This window comes from Dermacentor variabilis, unplaced genomic scaffold, assembly GCF_050947875.1.
Source record: "Dermacentor variabilis isolate Ectoservices unplaced genomic scaffold, ASM5094787v1 scaffold_18, whole genome shotgun sequence".
NCBI classification, from domain to species: Eukaryota; Metazoa; Arthropoda; class Arachnida; order Ixodida; family Ixodidae; genus Dermacentor; species Dermacentor variabilis.
Genome location: NW_027460346.1, coordinates 1,957,980 through 1,981,162, shown reverse-complemented (window position 1 = coordinate 1,981,162; position 23,183 = coordinate 1,957,980). Strand labels below are relative to the sequence as shown.

The 23,183-nt window shown below is 46.6% G+C and overlaps 1 protein-coding gene across 1 annotated transcript in view; it reads left to right on the top strand.

The window, feature by feature from the left end:
• Nucleotides 1-22,736: 22,736 nt before the first annotated feature.
• The window catches only part of LOC142568326 (Na(+)/dicarboxylate cotransporter 3-like), a 40,118-nt gene continuing 39,671 nt past the window's right edge, over nt 22,737-23,183 (top strand). Inside the window, exon 1 of the mRNA XM_075678333.1 lies at nt 22,737-23,138. Within this exon, the coding sequence (XP_075534448.1) occupies nt 23,028-23,138 (111 nt within the window). The 5' untranslated portion in view covers nt 22,737-23,027. The remainder of the gene's footprint in view (nt 23,139-23,183) is intronic.

Below are 23,183 nucleotides of genomic sequence, written 5' to 3'. Positions count from 1 at the left end.
CAAACAACGCGGAGCCGAGAGTACTTCTTGTAGGCTAGTTGGTGATACATACATGTATAGAAGACGCGCAAATTGACACATATACACAGAGTAGTGAACCGCTATTTAACTCCCCAGCTGAAGTAATCGCTTTGCTAAAACGCGGGCAAAATGTAGGCACTGTGTTTTTCGTCGATGTGGAAGACATGTTCTATTTTGTGCCTCGTGATAAATAAGGCGGTGCCCTTTTAGAATGAATCAGGAGTCGCTGTTGACGACATTTTTTTTATTAGAAGTTTATTTCAAGTTTCCTTTAATCATCTATGTCAGCGCCTTTTATGTACAGCGTATACGAATAGATTTTGTGTGTGGCTCCCATTTTATGTAATGTAACACGCCTTAGACTCTTCCTTGGCCCGCGGCCAGGTGATATGTGTTTTAGATATGTAGATGAATATTTTATCATCTTAAATAAACAGGATACATACGAAGAAGTTGCAGCGATTTTAGATAATTTTAAACAATTTCGAAATGCGCTCTTTTATACTTATGAATTGTCTATCCAAGGCTCTCTACAGTCCTTAGACATTAATTTATTTCTCAGTAAACATGCATGTTGGACTTACCGCCCCACGACACAGAAATGATTGATACCGTGCGACTCGGCTCAGCCGAAAACAGTGAAACGTGCTATCGCAAACCTGCACCTATGGAATCAATACTGAAGAAGTGGTTCTCTCACACAATGCAGGAAAGTTTCCATAGGCAGCTAGAAGAACGGCTTTTTTCGGCTATAGGTTCCCTGCTTGGTTGTGGTTTCAGTGGTAAAAGAAGGTAAAGGCACAGCAAGTAAAAGGAGCACGAAGAAGAGAGGCAGATGAACGTGGAAAAGCTCTACTAAGGCCTCTTGACTTTGACGCTGATGCTTAGCCCCTCCTGGCCTTGCTCCTCGAAACAGCGCAAAGCTCTGAATTTCTTGTTTTTATACGTTGAATCAATAGAGTTGCTCTTTTGAACTGTGACCCACCCATCTCATTACGTGAGGACTATTTTCTTTTTTTTGCATTAACCGTTAGTTTTACCAATATTACCTGCCATCGTCACCTATAAAGTCACAAGACTGGTACCTTTGTTTCTTTTTTTCTTCTACTCTTCTGCCCTCATTCTTCCAGGAAGCCTCTCTCTCTAAAGCTGAGTAATCAAGGATCAGACCGGTTGTGCTGCCCTACATCCATAAGGTTTCACATAACCTCAAGAAGGTTGCTGGGAGGTGTAAGGTGTCCATTGTGTTTACGACGCCAAATAAGCTCTATACATGGGTCTCAACTCGAGCTTGTTGTCCGTATTTCTTGTCTCGTTTTTATCGCGCTGTTTCCCTGTAATGAAACAAGCAAGCTCGCCTGCTTATGCCCCGCATTTGTTGCAAACAAGAAGGAAAGCAAGGTTGTGGTAGAAAGCACGCCACTTCATTTGGTATTGCAGCGTAGGTTTGGTATATCGAATACCATTATCTTCTGGTATGTCCTCCAGAGGACAAACTGGCCATTGCGCGAACGGCAGGGCACGGTAACATACGATAGCAGTTTAAGAAAAGAAAAAGAAAACAAAAGACGGCGCGCACTCGGACCTGCGCATTCTGGCTCCTGCAAATGCGAGCCGCGCTTCTCATACATACTATAAAAGCAAAATGGAAGAACACGCTAGCAAAAGAAATTTTAGAAGCCTGCCCTGCAAACGAAAATTATGGAGGCACCTAAGCAATTCTTATACCAGGGTGAATCAGAAAGTCCCCATTTTTTTTTTAGCCAGACTACGGCTGTAAATGCGACATGTCCATTCCCAGCGGTGGACTTTTCTTGGACCGGCCCGGCCTTATCTGTGGGTAGCTCCGCGGCACGGCGCTGCTGTCAGTTGTTGAACATGGTGGTTGTGCTTCACACGTCCACGGCGTACGAGCAACGAAGTGGGATTCGTTTTTTATGGAGCAAGGGACGAACGCCCATCGAAGTCCACAGGGAAATGCAGCCCCTGTATGGTGAAAGACGTCTCGCTTCGAGAAGTGTGAGGTGGTGGTGTTATAAGATGAAAATATGGACTAGTTGGAAAGAATGCATATTTATTAATCAGCCCGAAAACAACGAAAGACACAGAGTTAGAAGTTTTCAAGCGTTTTGTTCAATAAATTTCATTTGTTAGACCGCACTCGTGCTGTGTCCTTCTAACTCTGTGTATTCCGTTGTTCTCGCGCTGATTAATAAATATGGTGTTGTGAATTCGCAAAAGGCCGTGAAGACTTGCATGGCAGTGAGCGTTCGGGGAAGCCGCGTGCGGCGTTGACTGATGACATTTTCCGCGTGGGTGCAATGGTCAAAGTTGATCGGCGTGTGCACCTGAATGACAGTTTCCGGGAACTTGGCATTTTGTATGGGAGTGTTTACGACATCGTTTACGGGTCCTCAGGGTACTGAAAGGTTTCATGTCGATGGGTGCCTAAGCAGTTTGACGACATGATGAAAGGTAAGCGAATAATTAATCATCTGCAACGGTATGCCGATGAGGGTGAAAGTTCGCTGGACCACATTGTACGTTACTGGCGATGAAACATGGATACTGCATTTCGCACCGGAATCGAAGCAGCAAAGCGTTGTGTGGAAACATCCGGGTTCGCCTGTGACAAAAAAATTCCATTCAGGCAATCTGTTGGGAAAGTGATGTTAACGGTCTTCTGGGATCGCCGAGGACCTCCCCTGCTGGATTTCACGCCACAAGGTGCAACCATCAATACCGACATTTCTTTTTCCACACTGTCACGTCTGGTGGCTGCCAGCAGGCGAAAACGCCGATAGATTCTCGTTGTGGACAACGCGGTTATCCTCCACGACAATGCGAGGCCACATGTGGCAATCAGAACCGCCGGCAAGCTCCGGTCATTTCATTGGAAGAGTCTGGACCACCCACCTACAGTCCGGCCCTCGGCCCTAGTGTCTTCCATGTTTTAGGTCCGCTGAAGAAGTTTCTGTCAGGACAGCGATTCACGTGCAATGACGGAGCCAAGACAACAGTCCAACGGCAGTTCCACAGTCAGCCGGGCGAATTCTGCCACAGGGGTGTTTCAAATTTAGTTCTGCGATAGGAGAAATGTTTGAACCGGTGCAGGGACTATACGTGGAAAAATAGCGTAAAGTACGTAAAATAGTACATACATTTGTGATTACCTATATGCACCTTATTTTGGCTAATAAAAAAATAGGGGCATAGACTTTCTGATTCGCCCTTGTATGCGCAAATGCGAGAGCATTGCTTGTCGTCGAGTGTGTCGCTGAGTTTAGCGTTGCGGCGAAATGTTGCTTAGTGCTGATGCATTATGTTTCCGAGTGTAATGTTGCTGCTTATGAGGTCGCAGGACGCAGGACGACGACCTCATTATGAGACGCAGGACGACGAACCGGCCATATTGCGATCTCTCGGCTGAGTTTTATTCGTGGAGTTCTCATTAAAGTAGTATTTCACGCACGTTGCGTTGAGCGTACTTTGTCGATGACACCACTTTTCAGCACGGTGACGCTATTTTGCCAAGCGATGACAGTACTTTTCCGAGTGGAACCATGGCGTGGGCACTAGATTTCTTCATCGGGTTCGTAGGCGAAGTCCAGCTTGTACTCTGGGGGGATGTCGCAGTCGTCGTCCGACAAGTACCCGAAGCGCGTTGCATCTTATTCGTCGTCGGCCAAGGGCTCCAGCGACGGCGCCTGTGGGCCTCCGACAACGCGAAAGGCAGCGCGAGCGGCTGCAGCTCGCCGTGCCATCTAGCGAATCGCCCGCGAGGCAGAGCCCAAATACGTGCACGGGCCCGAATATATTCATGACTGTCACCTGTGTCAACGGTGGCGCAGTGGTAAGCCCGCTCGGCTACAGAGTGGTAGCAGGGGCAGTGGAGCAGAGGACTGTATCCTCACCGTGGCCACATCTTTCTGTAGTTATACGAAGATGACGTCGTTTGTGTGTTGCTTTTCTGCCACGGCTTTCTGTTGACGCCGGGGTCGCACAACAAGCCAAGTAATGCTCTCGCATTAAAAACGAAGATACAAGCATCATTGACGCGTCTGTACCCTTGTACGTGGCCAGAAGGCTCCTTGCAACGTGAACCCGGTAAACTATTTATATGTTTCTTTTCTGTTTTCACGGCTGATGCGGGTCTAGGCATGTAGTCTATCCCTCTTCACATTTTTAAAAAGCACCCCCTGTGATGAGTTGTTCGTGAAAAATGGCGCTTTCGCAGAAACCACAGCAGTTTCCATCTTGATGCCTCTAGAGGCGCTGATTGCTGATGCTAGACTATGATACATGTAGTTAGACAGAATGTGTTAACGCAGGATAGGTGGCTATAAGTTGCCACCCCAATTCAAAGTAACGTGGCGAGCCTGGTACTTCCAAGTCACGAACGGCATGCCCGTTATCAGCATGACAGAGCATTCTCGACAGGAAAGTAGCAAGCGCAGCGTTTTCAAGGAAGGAAACGCAAGCAAGACAGATGACGATTATCGTTGTGTGGCAAATATATACCCCAAAGAGCGTACATTTGCTTAAGTGTGTAGGGCTGCGGGGAAACTTTTTAGGGGTTTCACATATACCGGGTGTCCCAGCTAACTTGGACGAAGATATTCAAAAAACCCAAGAGCTTTCGAGAAATCGTACCAACTGCATAGTAGCGGCAGTCGTATGTACTTGCAGCCAGTACTTTTTTCATCACGAAGTATTCAATAATTATTGATTTTAATTAGTGAACATTTTAATTATTGCTTGGATCGCAAACATGTAAACTAAAAAGTTGTAGGGGACCTTAAATAACCTCCGAATCAAGCATTTATTTCGTGCTGAAGTGTGCCTGGTTGTTTTTTCCAAGAAAGAACGAAGGCCCAGGAAATACACGATATGAAATAGATGCGCGGCTGGGGCACGCCGCTACTCAAGCGCCTCCAAGCGACCTTTGAAAGACATACGGCTGCATTCGTTTATCGCCGCATCGTATAAGGCTTCGTCATGTAGGATGGCTCGAGTGGTTTCACGACCTAACTAGCGTGGTGCGATAGCGTCAGCATCTGCGGACGCAAGAATGTTGTGCTCGATCATGAGGTGCTCAGGATATCTTTAACCTTCACGTATCATGATACAAAGCAACAAAACAAATTCAATCAATGTTTAAAAAAAAACAGTGCGCAAAAGAGCACGAAAAAAGAAAAAGGGCAGCTCTCGGAAGAACAGAAAAGAGCAACTCAGGAGAAGAGTTCAATAAAAAATAAACCAAAAGCACGTAAGACGTCTCAACCGCCCACATATAAACATCCAAAGGTGCAACTGGTTTAGTCATTTACCCTTTCTGTCTCTTGAACTTCGGGAAAGAGGCAAAACAAATCATTTTTTTACCTATTACTATCTTTGTAGCGAGCTTTTTTATGTAAGGATATTGTGACATCATGAAGGTGCGTTAAACAGTCATGTGTTACACCAGTTTTGAGCGGTTATTTTCCACTGCCACTTATTGCACGTGCTCAATAGGTCACTGTCTGAAGCAATACAGTTCTTGCTTCTTTCCAACACTTGTGCTGTTGCAGCTTTGACCAACGAAGTTGGAATCTCGTGGCAGACTCTGCTTATTTTCGCCTTTAGGGCGTCCGGTATGGTAGTTTCGCTGCTATAAACGCGATCTTTCCCGTAGCCCCTCAAGAAGTCCAGTGGCGCCATGGCCGGCGACCTTGCAGGCCAGGGTACAGGTCCGTGCCGGCCAATCCACTGTCTAGGAAAAAGCTTGTCGAGCCACGCTCGAGAATGACTACTACTATGCGCAGGAGCACCATCGTGTTGAAACCAGATGTTCCGAATGTGCGCAAGGGGAACGTTGTAACAGACGTCGTTCACGGGGCCCTCGAGGATGTCGTTGACGTAGCGTTGCGTTGTTAGTGTGTTGCCAAAAAAGATGGGTCCGATCATGCTGCCGTCAAAAATACCGCACCACACATTAAACGATCACTGGTATTGGTGTCGTGTTTGTTCCAGCCAGTGGGGATTCCTATCACTCCAGTAGTGCGCGTTGTGAATATTAACTTCTGTGTTTCTGGAGAAATTAGCCTTCTCCGTTCAAAGCGCGCGAGTGAGAAAGTCCGGTTCTTCTTCACATTTCCTGAAAATCTGATTGGCAAAGTCAAGTCCGTTTTCAAAATCTCAGTCTTGAAGTTTTTTTTTTTTTTTTTTTGATGAAGATATACATGGTACCCGCCGTGGTTGCTCAGTGGCTATGGTGTTGGGCTGCTGAGCACGAGGTCGCGGGATCGAATCCCGGCCACGGCGGCCGCATTTCGATGGGGGCGAAATGCGAAAACACCCGTGTGCTTAGATTTAGGTGCACGTTAAAGAACCCCAGGTGGTCAAAATTTCCGGAGTCCTCCACTACGGCGTGCCTCATAATCAGAAAGTGGTTTTGGCACGTAAAACCCCAAATATTATTATTATTAATATACATGGTACGGGTGCATATGACCTTTTCTTTAAGATCCTCCACACTGATGATCTTGAGGTTGCGGCCTCCGCACTGGCGTCGCGCACATTACCGTGAGGGCTAACAGCAAATAATTCCAAAACATCAATTTCCGCTTCTTGAACTACCTCCGCAGTCCTGCGTCGCTTTCTTGTGAAGCTTCGCGTCTCGCAAAGGACTTAGTACGCGCATAGCAGTTTGGGCGAGTTGGTATGTCATGTCTTGTTTAGGCTTGTAGCGCAGCTCGGAACGAGAAAAAAGGAAGGTGGAAGGGGTAATGAAAAGGAACGGAGAACAGGGTGAGCGCTCACCCTGTAGTGTTCTCCGTTCCTTCTCATTACCCCTTCCGCCTTCCTTTTTTCTCATTCCGAGCTGCGCTACAAGCCTAAACAAGTCATGACTTAGTACGTTCTAAGTATTGTTGACGGACTAAGGCGTCCTCCGCAATGCCATATCCGGAATAGCTTGGCTGCTTTGCTCTTGTCGCCGTGCGCCGCCCCCAGAACCAGGATCATTTTAGCCTTCTGATCATTCGTGAAGGGCATGGCTGTCTTCTTGAAGAGCAGGTCACTGGCGTGGTACCGTCGACATCTCCTGTTATCTTCGCATTGACACGCCAAGCAAAAATGATTTACGTAATCGACAACAGCATATGCCGGCCGTACAGATCCGCCAAAACGCATTAGATGGACATAGCATTCGCAAGGTTTGTTTCTGTTGCTAAAGGGAACAAAAGGAACACACGTTCTGGGCGCGCCTATCTATATAGAACAAGATGAGTGCGCAAAGTTACAGTCCCAAGTGCGCCGTAACAGTCTCCCGGCTTCGAAATCCCTCCTATACTGCTCCACTACGCTTATCAATGCGTCAGCGGCGTGTTCTCGTCCTGATGCCGCGACCATCACATAGCGAAAAGCCCTGCATCGAGCTGCCGCCGCTAGTAAAGCCGTGTATCCGTGGCTATTCGCTTGAGAGCGCTTGAGTAGCGGCGCGTGAGCGCGTATCTATTTCGTATTATGGATGTTTCGCGCGCTTTTGTTTTTTCTCGGAAAAACCAAGGAGGCAAAGCTGAGTACGAAACAAATGTTTCATTCGGAGGTTATTTGAGGTGTCCTACAACTCTGTAATTGATATGTTCGCGATTCAAGCAATAATTAAAAAGTTCGTTAATTAAAACCAATTAATTTAATACTTCGTGATTAAAAAATACTGGCTGTAAGTACACACGACTACTATGCAGTGGGTACGATTTCTTTAGAACTTTTCGCTTCTTTTTTTGAATCTTGGTCCAAATTAACCAGGACACCCGGTATAAGGAGGCCCAAGTGGCGGTTTAGCAATTTTTTTTAGCCCATAATGAACCCACTAGCTTCAATATTTTCCAGCACATGATTTTAGCGTGTCCCGCCATTCCACCTAAATATAAGCTCGGTGAATAATTTAATTGTTTCAGGACATCGTGAAAACTGGTGCCACGTTTTCGAGCGCTATTACAGTCCCATAATAGCTTCGCTGTACAGTGCCATACTCGTATTAGCCTCAGTTTCCTAGCAGTCAACACGATACCGCAGTCTGCACTCGAGCATGGCACAAGTTGCTTGGAAGACAAAGCCTCATAATCGCACGCGCCTCTTGACCAACAACGCTTCCTATATTTTACGTGTTCTATGAAATCGCCTTCTTATCGCAATTGCCTTGGGTGCGAAGAACAGCAACCTTAAGGATTTGATGGCCATGTACGTCGGCTTCACGGATTACGACCACATAGAAAGCAGTAAAGTTTACAACTGTGGCCGCGTGAGTCGCTTGAATTGCTTTCCGTTTTCTGCATACGGTGACTCGCTGAGATCTGTTAAGCTGCGCTGAAGCTCGGCGGACTGCATTGCATTACTCTCCTTGAAATAAATATTGTTGCTATCTCTTTAACCATGGTGTGTAATTTGTAGGCATTGCCATCTCCCTGCTCTCAACTGCAAAGCTAGTGTATACCGTCTTTGCACCCTTATAATTATAAACCTCTATAAAAGTTATAACTTTTATAAACGTGCACATTTTTGCATTTTTGTAGAAAACCGGCGGCCTGTGCCCTAAATAATATAGTTATTTGGCCAAGATAACAAATCGCCCTAAATAATGCTCATATAAGACGTAATGTGAGGCCTAAACTTTGCATGAGTGTGAGTAAAATTTACAGGATCCATGAAGATGTAACTGCGGCACCAGGTGTTGGTTTGCAGCGTGTACAGAATAATGACTGCTGCCGAAGTGTGCCATGAAGAATTGTAGCAAAGAGCGCTTGTTGCTACAGATCCATGAGGGATAATAAAGCAACTCGCAAAAATGGTGTTCAATTTAAGCTGTGAAGGTGGTTGGACAGTGAAGCTGTAAACAACTAGGAGGAATACCGTAGGTTGCGACGGTAGGTTGAAATTATTCCCGTGGCGACATTAACATGAACTTTCCCTTATTATTTGGCTAAGACGTTTCGACGGCCTGCGACATGGCTTGCGCCGCTATTTCGTGCACCTACGAAGAGTGGACCAGAGAGGAGAGAAATTCCCCGCGCCTCGTATGCACGCAGCTCTTCATGAGTCCTCACTATGCATGGCCTCCCCATAGCACTGTCACGACACAGGTAAGTTGCTAGGCGGGTTCGTCTTTTACGCACGAAAGTGTATTTACCTGACTCCCTGCTTCGAATGCTACAGTCAAGCTGCCGTCACCGCGGCAGCTTGCGCAACAGTAATCTTTACCGTGAAAAGTATGCGGGGAGCGCTACGTGCTTCTCATTACATGTAGGCGCAGGAGCACCTTGTCCTCAACTATGTGGTCTGGATGCTTGCGTTGAACATGTTCTTTATTTTAACGTATGTTGTTTTGTATGTTGTATGCGTGATTCCAAAGAATGTATGCACTGTTCGTTTCACTTTGATGAGTGTTTGTAGCCTCTACTTACGGGGGTATGAACTATTGTATTTGGGGGTTTGAGCCATATAGACGATAGTTTTCTGTCAAAGTTACGCCACGAAAAAATTCCAGGATTCTAGCCATAGAATTCTAGCCATAGGGCACGGAGGTGGGTGCCCACTTACAATTGAAATTACAGAAGAAAGAACACGTCCACAAAACATTGTGCGCATGCGCAGCACCGCAATCACGGCATTAAAGTTATGTCATTGCTCAAGTTATGTATCGCGAAAGCAAGTGACGTCAGAAAGGAGCCCTATTACTTTTCTATCATGCGCCTCGAGGCAACTTTCACACACACTTCTTTTAGGAATGTGAACTTGTGAAAGTGTGAAAGTGCGTATTGGGGGGAGGGGCTGAAAATTGTGATAACATCGATTCTAGTATATTATCTAACAAATTATCTATTATTTATTATCTATTATCTAGCCACGCGCTGTCTTTTCGCGGCTTAGCTCGCGTTGGGGGGGGATGCGAGACGCAGCACGAAGGTAAATTCGCTCACTGCTGCTGCCGCGCTTCCTCACTCCAGCGTTCTGACAGCGTGTTTGCGCGGTGATCGCGTGAGATGTGTTCATATGTTAGCTTGTGAGCGGGTGACACCGTGCTTGTTAGTTTAGTTAGTATGCCTATGTTTACGAGTTTATACGGCGGATAAAACTGCCATCCTTACTTCGTATAACTCTCCACTAATTTGCTATTGCAATGGATGCTTCGCCTTTCGGACTAAAATGTGGCTTTTTTGTTACCCTAAGTACATGTGAGTATATTGTAGAGGGGAGGGGCGAAAAAACAACTACTCAGGTACAAAGCCAAGAATGCATATTTAGAAGCAGCAAAGTATATAATAAAATGGCAAAAATACATAAGGTGTAAAATACACATAACATGGTGAAAACATAAGCAGGCATCATTACAAATTACAAAACAATAGAACGCTCTTATGCAACCACAAAGACAGAATTGCAGTGTTACAAAATGTTATTCAATGCATTTTTAAAGGGGGTCTCGAATGTCAATTATTAGGCCGCATTTCAATGGGGGCGAAATGCAAAAACGCCCGTGCCCCCTGCATTGGGGGCACGTTAAAGATCCCCTGGTGGTCAAAATTAATCCGGAGTCCGCCACTACGACGTGACTCATAATCAAATCGTGGTTTTCGCACGTAAAAGCTCCGCATTCAATGTCAATTACTGATGCGTGTACATTATTCCATTCATTGGATGTTCGTGAAAAAAATGACTTTTGAACACGTCACGGTGTTATATCGGGGTGTGGTGATTTTATGCTGTTAGTCTGGACGGGCTGGAAGAAATGGCGCTTGGTGAATACATATGGAGCGAAGAGCTGTGTTACCGGGTAACCGGATTGGACGTGCTTGACGTCACAGGGTTTTCCTGGCGTCGGAATATAGGAAAGACAGGCAGTTTATATACGGACATCTTGTGTGTTACGAGCGGCTACAAGAGTGCTCCCCACATGGGGTGTGCTTGGTAATCCCGCAACTACGAGTACCCATTAATCCTGTAAATATGTTTCCTTAACTACATGTGGAAATGTAAAAAGACCCATTGCTGTTCCTGCAATCTCGCGATCTCAATTCCTCACCAAGTCATTCTCGTCGTGTAAACACTGCTGATGGCGCGGACCCACGGAGCCTTCATGTCCCGCCCTCGTAACGCAGCCAGCTAACAACGCAGGCCGGCTAACTCCCGCCAGACTCTCAGTGACGCCAGACTCCCGAACCACTAAACCCCGCTCTAACAGTAGTGGCCAGTGCCAATTTGCTAATGATACGAAACCAGCCCCACAGACACGCAGAAGGTAATTGTAGAAACACTTGCCCTGCGGTTTTATTGATATAGGCTTTTTTTTAGTGTCTGAAAGTATACCCGGTTAAAAACATGACACTGGGCGCTGTTAGGGTTGGCGTTGGACACCACGGGCGATACGTCATCCCCGTACCCTCTACATGGTCGGAGCCCACGGGCGACAGGTCATTCACCCTACCTTCTACTAGGCCGGAGCCCACGGGTGACAGGTCGTTCACCCTACCTTCTACTAGGCCTAAGCCCACGGGCGACAGGTCATTCACCCGACCTTCTCCCGGATTCGTCGAAAAGAGGATCGACTTCTCCTTCCCGTGCTCGGTAATGCAGGAGGAGGGGCCCTCTCTCTGTGCCTGTCACGTGTCATCGACGGAAGCAAGATCCCGCCCACACTTGTAGAGAGCCTATTTAAGCGGCTCCGAAATGTACTTTTGATATACTTCATACTTCATGCTTTTCTTATTTTCTTTCAACTACCTTTGAATAAACCGTACAAGTTTCGCACTAGCAAATCGTCTCGCCCCTGCTTGGTCGCCATGATCTACCGGATGCCTGCAGCCCGCCGACAACGCCACGCTACCCAATAAGTAATGTCGGTCGAGCTTCGATAGGCAGGCGTCGCTACTTCTCGGCAGCAGTACGGTACGCTACCCTGGAGTACGCAACAGCGCTGTATCAGCGAGCCGTCTGTCAGCGGCCGCGGGATCGTATCCCGTCCACGGCAGCCGAATTTCAATGGGGGCGAAATGCGAAAGCACCCGCGTACTAAGATTTAGGCGCACGTTAAAGAACCCCTGGTGGTCCAACTTACTCCGGAGTCCCCCATTACGGCGTGCCTCATAATCAGAAAGGGGTTTTGACACGTAAAACCCCATAATTTGTTTATGATCCCAGGTGAAGAAGGCAGGTTTCTAGAGCAACGCAGAAAACTGTCGGATATTGTTGCGGTGGTCTGCCTGATGCGCCACAAGTAAGCTTGTATTTTCTTTCGAATAAACTAACATACCTGTATAATACCGATATAAGTCCTGTTTTTTGTCGCCATCTTCGTCTCTGTCCTTTTTTTTTACGTCGTTGCAGTAATCTTGTAGTAACGTGACATATCAACAGGTCCAGCAACGCACTTCACATGCATGGCTAGTTTCCTAGCGGCATTTAAAAGCGTCAGTGCATGGTGACTGTCGCAGCGTTCTTCTTTTATACTTGAAGAAAAGAGCGCTACGAAGACGCGTACTAAAAGAGGAACATGTACGACGGACAAGGCGCTACTTCCAACGAAATTTTTTTTGAAGAAACAGGCTTTTAAATAGATACAACCTAGAATGGCCCATCGTGACATCCCGACCTCCCGACCCGCCGTGGTTGCTCAGTGGCTATGGTGTTGGGCTGCTGAGCACGAGGTCGCGGGATCGAATGCCGGCCACGGCGGCCTTATTTCGATGGGAGCGAAATGCAAAAACACCCGTGTACTTAGATTTAGGTGCACGTTAAAGAACCCCAGGTGGTCGAAATTTCCGGAGTCCCCCACTACGGCGTGCCTCATAATCAGAAGGTGGTTTTGGCACGTAAAACCCCATAATTTAATCCCGGCCTCCCTATCTCATTAGAAAAGCTATCTCTTTTTCGGTAAGCGTCACTGAAGGGCAGCTAATGCGCGTGCCCTCGGCCTTTGCAATGTAAAAAGCTTCTAATATCTCCCGTTCTAGTCTATCTCTAGACCGTGCCAGAAACCTGGTGTCGCGAAGATACGGACGACAATTGTGACGTTTACAGTGTTCTGCCAGATGGCCCCCCGCATTGTTATTTACGGCCCAATTGTGCTCACGCGCCGTTTCATTAAAACACCGTCCGGTTTGACCGATATAAACCTGTTGGCAACTTAGGGGTATCTCATATACGACATTACTTTTGCGAGCCGTGTACTGCGCTGCATGTTTCTTAGAGCATGGTTCGGGTTTTGCTTTTGTCATCATAGGGCATATCTTGGCCAGCTTACACGGTGCACTGAAGAGAAGGTTAACACTGTGCCTTTGCGACACCTTATTTAGGTTGTGGGACACCCTGTGCCAATAAGGAATCACATGTACTCTCTTCCTATCAAATGGCTTTTTTGTGTTAGTGCCCTCTCTTGCCTGTTTGATCTTTTGAAGAAGCTTATCGCAGACGCTAGAGATTAACAGTGAAGGGAAACAGGCTAGGCGTAATCTTGAAACCTGGTTATTGAAACTGCTTTCTACTTTGTGATTGCAAGACTTATTTAGAGCTTCCTTTAGACAAGTCATTGCAACTACTCTTTTTACTAGCTCGAAGTGCGCAGTGTTGTATGAAATTAGCTGCTTGTTCACCCTCGGCTGGTATTCGAAACAGACATGCGTGTTCGTTAGAGTGAAGTAGTGGAAGTAGCATTAGTGAAGTAGGGGAAGTAGCGCCTTGTCCGTCGTACATGTTCCTCTTTTAGTCCGCGTCTTCGTAGGGCTCTTTTCTTCGAGTATGCAAAACCAACTCGCCCACATCAAGCTTCTGCTTCTTTTATACACCAGCGCATTTTCTGCGGCCACGTAAGATACACGTGATATGCAGGGGCATGCGTGAGCAAAATGCAAGGTTTACCCGCGGAGTGTCCACTATAATTGACCTGGGCGTAAATAACAGGCACTATAACGTTTCATGGAATGCCATGCAATTCGTTCCACAGGAGCCTATTGCTTGGGCGTTCAGATGCACTCTTCGGCATTAAAACGAAAATCTACCTTGTGGTCCACCACCACGGCGCTGTTCTGTCGGCGCAGGTGAAGCACAGTTTCTCTGTCCTATAGTCATATTTCTGATAGCCTCTATATAAAATAATCTTGTAGGACCATAAATCATGTGATTTAACGCTAAGCGCCACGCAGGGACTACCAGAGATGCCGCAGGAGGGACTGCAGGAATAATTTTGATCACCTTGGTCTGACGCGCGTCTAAAGGTCTAAAGCTCGGTGTACGGGCGTTTTAGCATTCCGTATTTATCAGTATTCGGACGTATACTCGGGGAATCGATGACGGCCGCTATTTCGTTCTGAGTTGCAGGTTGCCATAATTACTGAACCACTACGGCAGGCCACATGAATTTTACCACCTATATATTTAGACGCATGACTGTGGAGATAGCATAATGTCTTTCTTTTTTTTTCGACAACGCATTATTATAGCGGCGGCGGGCATCAGCAAATGAGTGACAGTCGCAGAAAAATAAGAATGAACTCAAGATCACGAATTTCTTGATTTAATAAGTAGCCTCTTGATTACTTTAGTACACTCGTTACAATTGCAGAATGGAAGCCAGTCAATGTTGGATGCATGTCCCGTTAACAGGAATCCTGATTCTAGCACCATGCAGTTTCAAGGTATTCGTCCTTAAAGTTCTGCCACCAGATACATTGGTGGTCTATTTACGGGGGCGGATCGGAAAGTCTATGCCCCTATTTTTTTTAGTTAGACTACGGCTATGAGTACGAAGTCAACATATCCATTCCCAGCGGGGGAGACATTTCTCGGACCGGTCCGGCCTTATCTGCCGGTAGCTCCGCGGCACGGCGCTGTTGTCAGTTGTTGAAGATGGCGGTTGTGCTTCACGCGTCCGCGGCGTACGAGCAACGAAGTGCGATTCGTTTTCTATCGAGCACGGGACGAACGCCCATCGAAATTCACAGGGAAATGTAGCCCACGTATGGGGAGTGGTGGTGTTGTGAGTTCGCAAAAGGCCGTGAAGACTTGCATGACAATGAGCGTTCGGGGAGGCCGCGTGCGCCACCTACTGACGACAGGGGCATCTCAAGTTTAGTGCTGCGAAGGGACAAACGTCTGAGCTGGTGTGGGCACTATGTGTAAAAAATAGTGTAAGGTACGTAGAATAGTACGTATATTTGTAATTACCTGTATGTACCTTATTTTCAGTAATAAAAAATAGGGGTAAATACTTTTGATTCGCCTTCGTAGCTTTGTCCCGGCATGGCGCGAGGGAGGCCTCCTAAACACTAATGCATGTCTGTATGCAAGTTTTCGAAGAAATATATGCTGGTGCTCGTCTAAGGTTTCCTATACTAAGTGTGCAGGCCTTGAGAACGGATGCAGGGTATGGAATTGTGGCATGTATACCATAACGTAAATAACAACTCACTTCGTTTAATTAAATAGTTATTCCGGTGATTTTTATATGTTTACAGATGTGTCACTACGCTAGTGATACGTTGTTTAAAAAAGACATTGCTATCTCTACTGCATGGATTAAGAAGATTTCGCTAGTACTTGAAGCGGTTGGCATAAAAAAAAAAGAAAAAAAAGCAGCGACATGATCTCATTCGATCAACCGTAAGTTTTGCATGCGGAAACCACGTGGGAGACGTCTGCTCCCTTGGTTTAGCACGTGCTCTTGAGCGGGAGAGAGAGAGAGAGAGAGAGAGAGAGAGAGAGAGAGAGAGAGAGAGAGTGAGTGAGTGAAGATGTACGGAGGGAAATGTTGAGCGGAAGCAAAGCACAGAAAGATTTTAACGCCAGCATCGACAGGGGTACTTACGCAATGTGACGCAATGACCCATCCGCCTCTACCCACACGGCTAACATGTATGGGAGCGCGAAATTTAGAAGATGGCGTCATGCTCGGGGCACTGCCAACGAGTGCCATCGCGCTTATCGTTACGCGGCTGGCTATGCCTGCAGTGCGCTGTGTTATCAGTTCTTGGTCGTTCGTCTTTGCGTTCGCGGTAAGGAGCGCTGAGCAAAGGTTCAGCCGCGCCACGCTTCCCAGCTGGTATACCAGCTGTATCTTTCTCAGTGGATTCTTTCGTGAGTACAACTGCGCCTGCAAGCCGAAAAAAAGAAAGGTGAGATATCCTTCTTTGACCTACTGTATTTTTTCCTGCAACTGCGACCATCGCGCCTGCAGAAAATTTACTCTTTACTGTATTCCGAAATGCATGCGTGATATAAATGACGCCTGCCGTGAACGCGCCGAAGGAAACGCAATGAGCGTGCTGGGCACGCTCATGTCCAGGCGTCATTTCGTTCAAGCATGGGGTTCAAGTTAAGATGCATTTCTGAATACGGGCGTTAAACAAGTAGTTGGTCAAATTTTAGTAACCGATTCATTTGCTCTTTCTTTATCTGTTCCAAACTCGGTACATCGTAGGAGTATTGACAGGAGCATTGAGTCGCCCTACCTCGCAATCCATTTGTCACGTTCATTTAAAGTCCTGGCAACGCGACGCTCCCAGCTTTCTAAAGTGCTCCCTTCCGCCTTTTGCCTCCTCTCTTCGCACCTTTGTAACGTGCTGTCTCCCGTTTCCTTTCTGCTCTCGCTGTTAGTGCTATCATCAGCCTGGTCACGCCCACTGCAGGGCAAAGGCCTCTCCCATACTTCTCCAACTGCCCCAGTCATGTACTAATTGTGGCCATGCCGTCCCTGCAAACTTCTTAATCTCATCCGCCCACCTAACTTTCTGCCGTCCTCTGCTACGCTTTCCTTCCCTTGGAATCCAGTCCGTAACCCTTAATGACCATAGGTTATCTTCCCTCCTCATAACATGTCCTGCCCATGCCCCATTTCTTTTTCTTGATTTCAACTAAGATGTCATTAACTCGCGTTTGTTCCCTCACCCAATCGGCTCTTTTCTTATCCCTTAACGTTACACCTATCATTCTTCTTTCCATAGCTCGCTATGGTTAGCGCTAAATGTGCGCACCACTCTACTAACAGGCCATTAATTATAATGTCAGTAAATTTTTGCTTATTTAACAAATAGATAAGTAATAAATCCAAAGGAAGGGAAGGAAATTAGATGAGATAACAGCACTGTAAATGCCTAGCGCAAACGGCTGACACTTGAACAGCGGTCAGCAGAGGGGTGGGAGTAATAGGGGAGTAAACAACAGAGGATAACAGAGAGTAAAGAACACATCTATTGACACATGTGCAGCAGAGCCTACTGGCTCAGAGTTACCCCTAGTTCGCTTGTGAGTGACTTCCTCAAAAGAGTTCATTATTACGAAGTTACCCGTCGCGGTTGCTCAGTCGCTATGGTGTTGGGCTGCTGAGCACGAGGTCGCGGGATCGAATCCCGGCCATGGTGGCCGTATTTCAATGGGGGCGAAATGCGAAAACACCCGTGTACTTAGATTTAGGTGCACGTCAAAGAACCCCACGTAGTCGAAATATCCTGAGTCCTCCACTACGGCGTGCCTCATAATCAGACAGTGGTTTTGGCACGTAGAACCCCATAATTTAATTTTATTACGGAGTTTTGAATCGCGCGCACACAAGGGGCTTTATTACCCAAAGGGACAATGCGCACTCAAGGCGCCACGCACTGCTTGGAATCTATTGTACCCCTATTGCTTTTTTTTCTACATATTTTGCGTGTAAACCCGGTGGATCGCGTACGCAAACATTGGGTGCGCAAAACGACGAGCACACGAGAACGAATTGTGCCCGTCGGCCTGTTGGACCTTGCCGTCATCGCGAAACTCAGCGGCGATCGCGTGAAACGCGTGTCACTGAAGCGCGTTTGATCGTTACCTGCAGCTGGAAAAAAAAAGCGCGATAGCCCAATAGCGTAATGACATTTTCAGCGTTGCGACAGGGCGATAGGCAGTGAGTAAGATAGGCTTGAGTACCGACCCTCATGATAAAGCACTCCAACTTACGTCCCGCCTGTTCAAGCCCACTTGTAAGGGGCATATCTAGGTGACAGGATGAATAGCTGGAAAGTGCAAGATTGAAGTATCTTACTTGCAGACATCTAATAACTGTAGGCAAAAAAAAAAAGATAGAACATTGTCTACATGAAGAGATGAGGGTGCTTACAGATAAGACGGCAATTATGTGCTAGACGATATGAGTGCCCACTTTGAAGACCTGGACAGGTGCATGCACTATGGTGGAAAAATATTCCTTTACCTGAGTGAGCAGCACAATATGGCAGTTGTTAACCGGGCACCTAAGTGTGGCGGTAAATTAATGTGCATGGAGGTCCGGAAACATGCAGCCGGCCGTCTATTAGTTACACTCGAATACCGGAAGGAACATACAGCAAGTTGGCTGATATAATAACGGATGAAGAAGGAAGAAGCTTATGGAGTGACTACAAGACGTACCCATGGATCTGTATTTTGAATATAGAGCCCTGCAACAAAGAGGATCAGCATGGGCAGAAAGTGCCGGGGTAAATTTAAATGGCCAACAAATATCTAAGAGAGCAGCATTGAGGAAGAAATAGAAAAGGCGGAAGACTGGCATTACAGTGACCTTGCGCATATAACGGTAACCAGATAAAATCAGAGTAACGAAATGTCCTGTGGAAAGGAAAAAAAAAGATCACGCATAGCTTATGGATAAGGAAATCACGTAGGGACTCAGACAATCGGGTGTGGGGGCGCAAGGAATCCGGAGAACACACACATACAGGAAAAGGTACAACATCCACAGAGCTTTAAGTTATCAAGTTTACAACTCTAACTCAGCAATCAAAAAATGATATCACTATTCTGTAAATTTCGTCTAACTTGTACATCTAAAGCGGACAAAGTTGACGTATTATGCATGGCTTTTAATTACACCACTTATATGTGAGGATTTTTGCAAAGCCTTCTAAACATTGCAACAAATTCACGTAAGCTATAAATTAATATAACAAATTTGTTCGTTTTGTAAACTCTAATGTGTGCTGTTTAAAGAGCTGCAATATATGTTTTTGGCGCAGTGTTACGGATTTGTAAACTTCGTGCTTCTAGTTTTTCAAACTTAGGGATTTTTGGCAATTCCTGTAAAATATTTCAGAAAAGGGACAAATTTCCATCCAGCGGAATGTAGCACGAAGATATAAAGGAAAGCCGACGGATTTCTCAGAAAGAATGCTTCGCAGTTGAGGAAAAATTATCCTGGTCTGGGATGGCATTTCTTCCCTTTCATGATACTTCCTCCACCTTACGGGATTCCGCAGATCTGATTAGCCGTAAAATATTTGAGGCCCTAAATCAAAGTTCCGCTTCCAACAGTGACTTGACTTAGCTTTCTTTCTCAAATGAAAGAAATGTCAATAAAATTGGCGCAGAGGTTATTTCATTCTGCGTTTTACGTGTACTTGAATAGGCGGTATCGGAGTTTGACTGACCCTAGCTAAAGCTACCTAGGAAAGAGCAGTGAATGAGCAAACGGGAAGAGGCAGAGAAGCGAGGCTGATGCACGAAAAAAAGAAAAGAAAATGGTTCTGAACATAATCGACTGAAAAAATGGCAGGAGAGAAAATACCAAAAAGTATGGCAACCGGACTCGATCGACTAACGACGAGGCTTATGAATAATCTGAGGCGAAAATGTGACTACATGAAGAGATGGAGAAAATCGAAGGGAGGAAGCAAATCCCAAACAGTCAGCGACAGAGTATGACTCTAATAAATGAAGGAGAAGGAACCAACATTAAATCATTAGACCTGCTGAAGTATCGTCAGTATAGTATGCAGGTGAAAATGGAAACTTTTCAAGCATAGGCGGTACAGAATGAGACATTGGAATAACTATCAGCACGTTTTTAGAAAGGGCAGGCGCAAAAACAACGACCTATTCCTAGCGATGTCGTCTATATAGTAATAGCCAGGGAGAAGAAAATAGGCCATTGTACTTTGCTTTCTATCAGTGGCGCGTATACAACAATGCGAATACTGAAAATTTGTGGAACATCCTTATATGATGAAGGATAGGATAGGATAACACGGCGTAATGCGACTAAATGAGATATATCAAAATAATAAAGTACGCAGAGCATGGGAAGGGATGACGATGATGAAAACGTTTTATGACAGTAAAAGGGGAGGGGAGTTAGGAGAAGTGTGGTCGGATTCTTACTCCGGAATTCCGTTGGCTAAGGCCGCCGCCATGACTCTTTCCACGAGGGCTCGCTGGTCCTGGAGCTGGACAGGGCTGCCTCCCATTCTTCCCACGTTGGCTGTTGTATAGTCTCTATGGCACTATTAGCCCAGCAGACCCATACCACACGGTACAAATCTGGATAACTCGTGGCGAGACCGTTTACGAACGTTCAGAAAGGCTTGGGCGAGCGTTGCCCGCTATCGCATCTGCTCTTTGTGATGTATACTATCATAGACAAATGAAAGGCGAACATTGAAACGCGCTCCATAGAAGCATGACCATACAGATAGACACAGTGCGCGCCGTCGGCCAGTCATCGTTGTATACACATGGGCCGCATGTGGTTTTCACGTAGACAGCGGGCTACCCGCTCCACTGCGACAATGCTGTTTCTAAAGTATTTAGTTCGATGCTACACCGCTGGAGCGCCACTTCCACCGGCAGGAAACGTAATTGTGGCTAGCATGTAGTAATTAGAGATACCTATCATCGATGTGATGCTTACTTAAGGAACACGGTATACACTGATGTATATTGTTTTTGTTCCGTGTAATGGGCAATGTGAAGGCGTTATTGTTGTGACGTACTATATCTTTGATGGGGTATGGCTTAGTTGTTCTATGCCGCCTTCCTGAAGGTATCAATGTAAAGAAAGATGGCTCAGAACTGATTTTTTTTTGACAAAATTCTGCATTTGTGCAAAAACACGTAGACACTCTATTACTTTGTTTCTTTGAGATGACTGCTATGATGGAATGGGCACTGTCCAGCAATACTGCGACCTTTTCGCTCCAGTCATTTTTGGTTTCAACTGGCGAGACGTTACGATTGTATGTTTGGTGTGTCGTATAATCACGTGGTGATTAGATGATCGTGTCTTATATAAGAAACTGCACGATGGATAAAACGCTTCTTATGTGGTAGTAGTTTTTGCAAAGTTGATCTTTGCTTGAACACTGTCATTACTACGTAAATTTGCACGTTGGTGAGAAGCTATGTAGCAGAAAATGTAAAAGTGAGTTACTAACTTTTGTAACGTATCGGCGCTCCACACGCGCCGTGGAGCAGCATTGGGGACGTAGTATCGACCTACCAGTTTGGGGGACATTTTTTGTTTTTTTTACTTAATACGGGGAATTTGCAGCAAAGCATATGAAGTAATATAACTTTCTGTGCACGTTCATTGGATACGCCATTGCCAGAATGCCTTTCACTCCAGTGATTCGCAGTGCATGGTGGACATCGCGCAGAAAGGAAATTATCCCCGAAACTGATCGGCCGTAAATACGGGCACATGTGGTTATGCATTTGCACGAAGGAACGGTACGTGCCCCCCAGCTTATAACACAAGCGCTGGAAATGTGAGCTGAGGGCTGTAATTTGCAACAATCCATTTCCTTTATTCTTCTCGTTGTTCCGCCGGACCACTCTGCAGTAATTTAGGCGCGATATGCGCTAAGAAAAGAAGAATGAAAAATGAACTTGATCGCCACAAAATGCAGCGCCCAGAGGATACATTTTGTAGCGATCTATTTCGTCCTCTATTCGTTATTTCTCATGTTCCGTTGCACTGAGAACCCGATTTCAACGAATGACAGCGTGGTGACCTCGGAGCTAATAAAGCGGGACGAAAAGAACAGGAAATTATGGTTATAAAAAGAAAATACGGCTCCTTTAAGTCGTACTAGAGTGTAGTTGTACTATGCAGCCTGTGTTTTTCACAAACGTAAGCTGTTCAGAGAATTTAATCGTGGAGCCAACCCGTCCCGTTTCGTCTTGTCCTCTGCTGTGCGGGTTCGCCACTTGCACGTGCGCGGGTGCGTGTGTGGCTGCGTAAGCTGCCGAGAGCTTAGCTACGCTCGTGGAGTAGCGAAAAATTAAATTCCTGAGTTTCGCGCGCCGAAGCCACGGTCTGATTACGAAGCACGCCGTAGTGGGGTTGACTCCGGATTAATTTCGACCACCTGCGATCCTTTAGCGTGCACACAACGCGTGTGGTGTATGCACGGGCGCTTTCGCATTTAGTTTGGAGTAGCAACCTGCGGGTGATATTCGAGCGATGGCCGCATGCAGACAAGAAGAGATATCGAGGTGAAACTAGGCAGGAACAAAGTGTGGGACTTTGCGTAAATACCGGTTTGGAGAGCCTCAACCTCGCCTGAGCGGGTGGGCGGTGCCGCAGCCGGCGCAGAGCCTTCTCAGCATTTAATTTCGAACGGGTCTCCACGTAAGCCTCTGGTGACTTCACTGACGTCTGTAAAGACTGCAGCGCCAGTTAAAGATTGTATTTATAAGTGCTTGCGAGCCTTTAGGGTATCGCTCCCAGCTGACACTGTTCTCTATATGTGTCGGCTAACTGTGCAAAGATCTCCTCTAAGTCTATTTTTTTTTGCTTTCGTTTTAAAGCTGCACCCGTCATCTTCAGATTGTTGCTGTACGGTGGAGACAAGCGAAATGCAAGGTTGAAGCCAAGTCTAGAAGTACCGGAGTGACGCGAGGTTGACGCCGTCGGAAAGAAACGAAGTCAGTGGCACCTCTTTGTGCGTCACGAGCTTCATCGCAGCGTTACGGTTGGCGTCGCGGCGACGGTCGCTGGGCTGGCAGGCCGCCCACGACAAGACCGCCGGCTGCACGTGTCCCCACTGCCGCTTGACTTTATGACTCCGGCGTCCGCCGACGAGTGGGGCAACCGGGACGCGAAGGAAGTCCTCGCGCTTCGTCGTCGTGGTCGGCCCGTCTCGTGCCGTCGGTTGTCATAAACTGCCCGGTGACACGCGCGTCGCTGTTCGCGCATCGCTCCCGCGACCTCCGAGGCGACCATGAGGGATGGAAAGAAGATCGCGCTTCAGGCACTGGCGCTTTGGAGACAAATATTGATGGTACTCATTCCTGTCGTCCTACTTCCGTTGCTCTTCTTCGAAGACGCGCAGGTGAGTTGCCACCGCTGTTTCGTACATTGCAGGAATAGATATTGT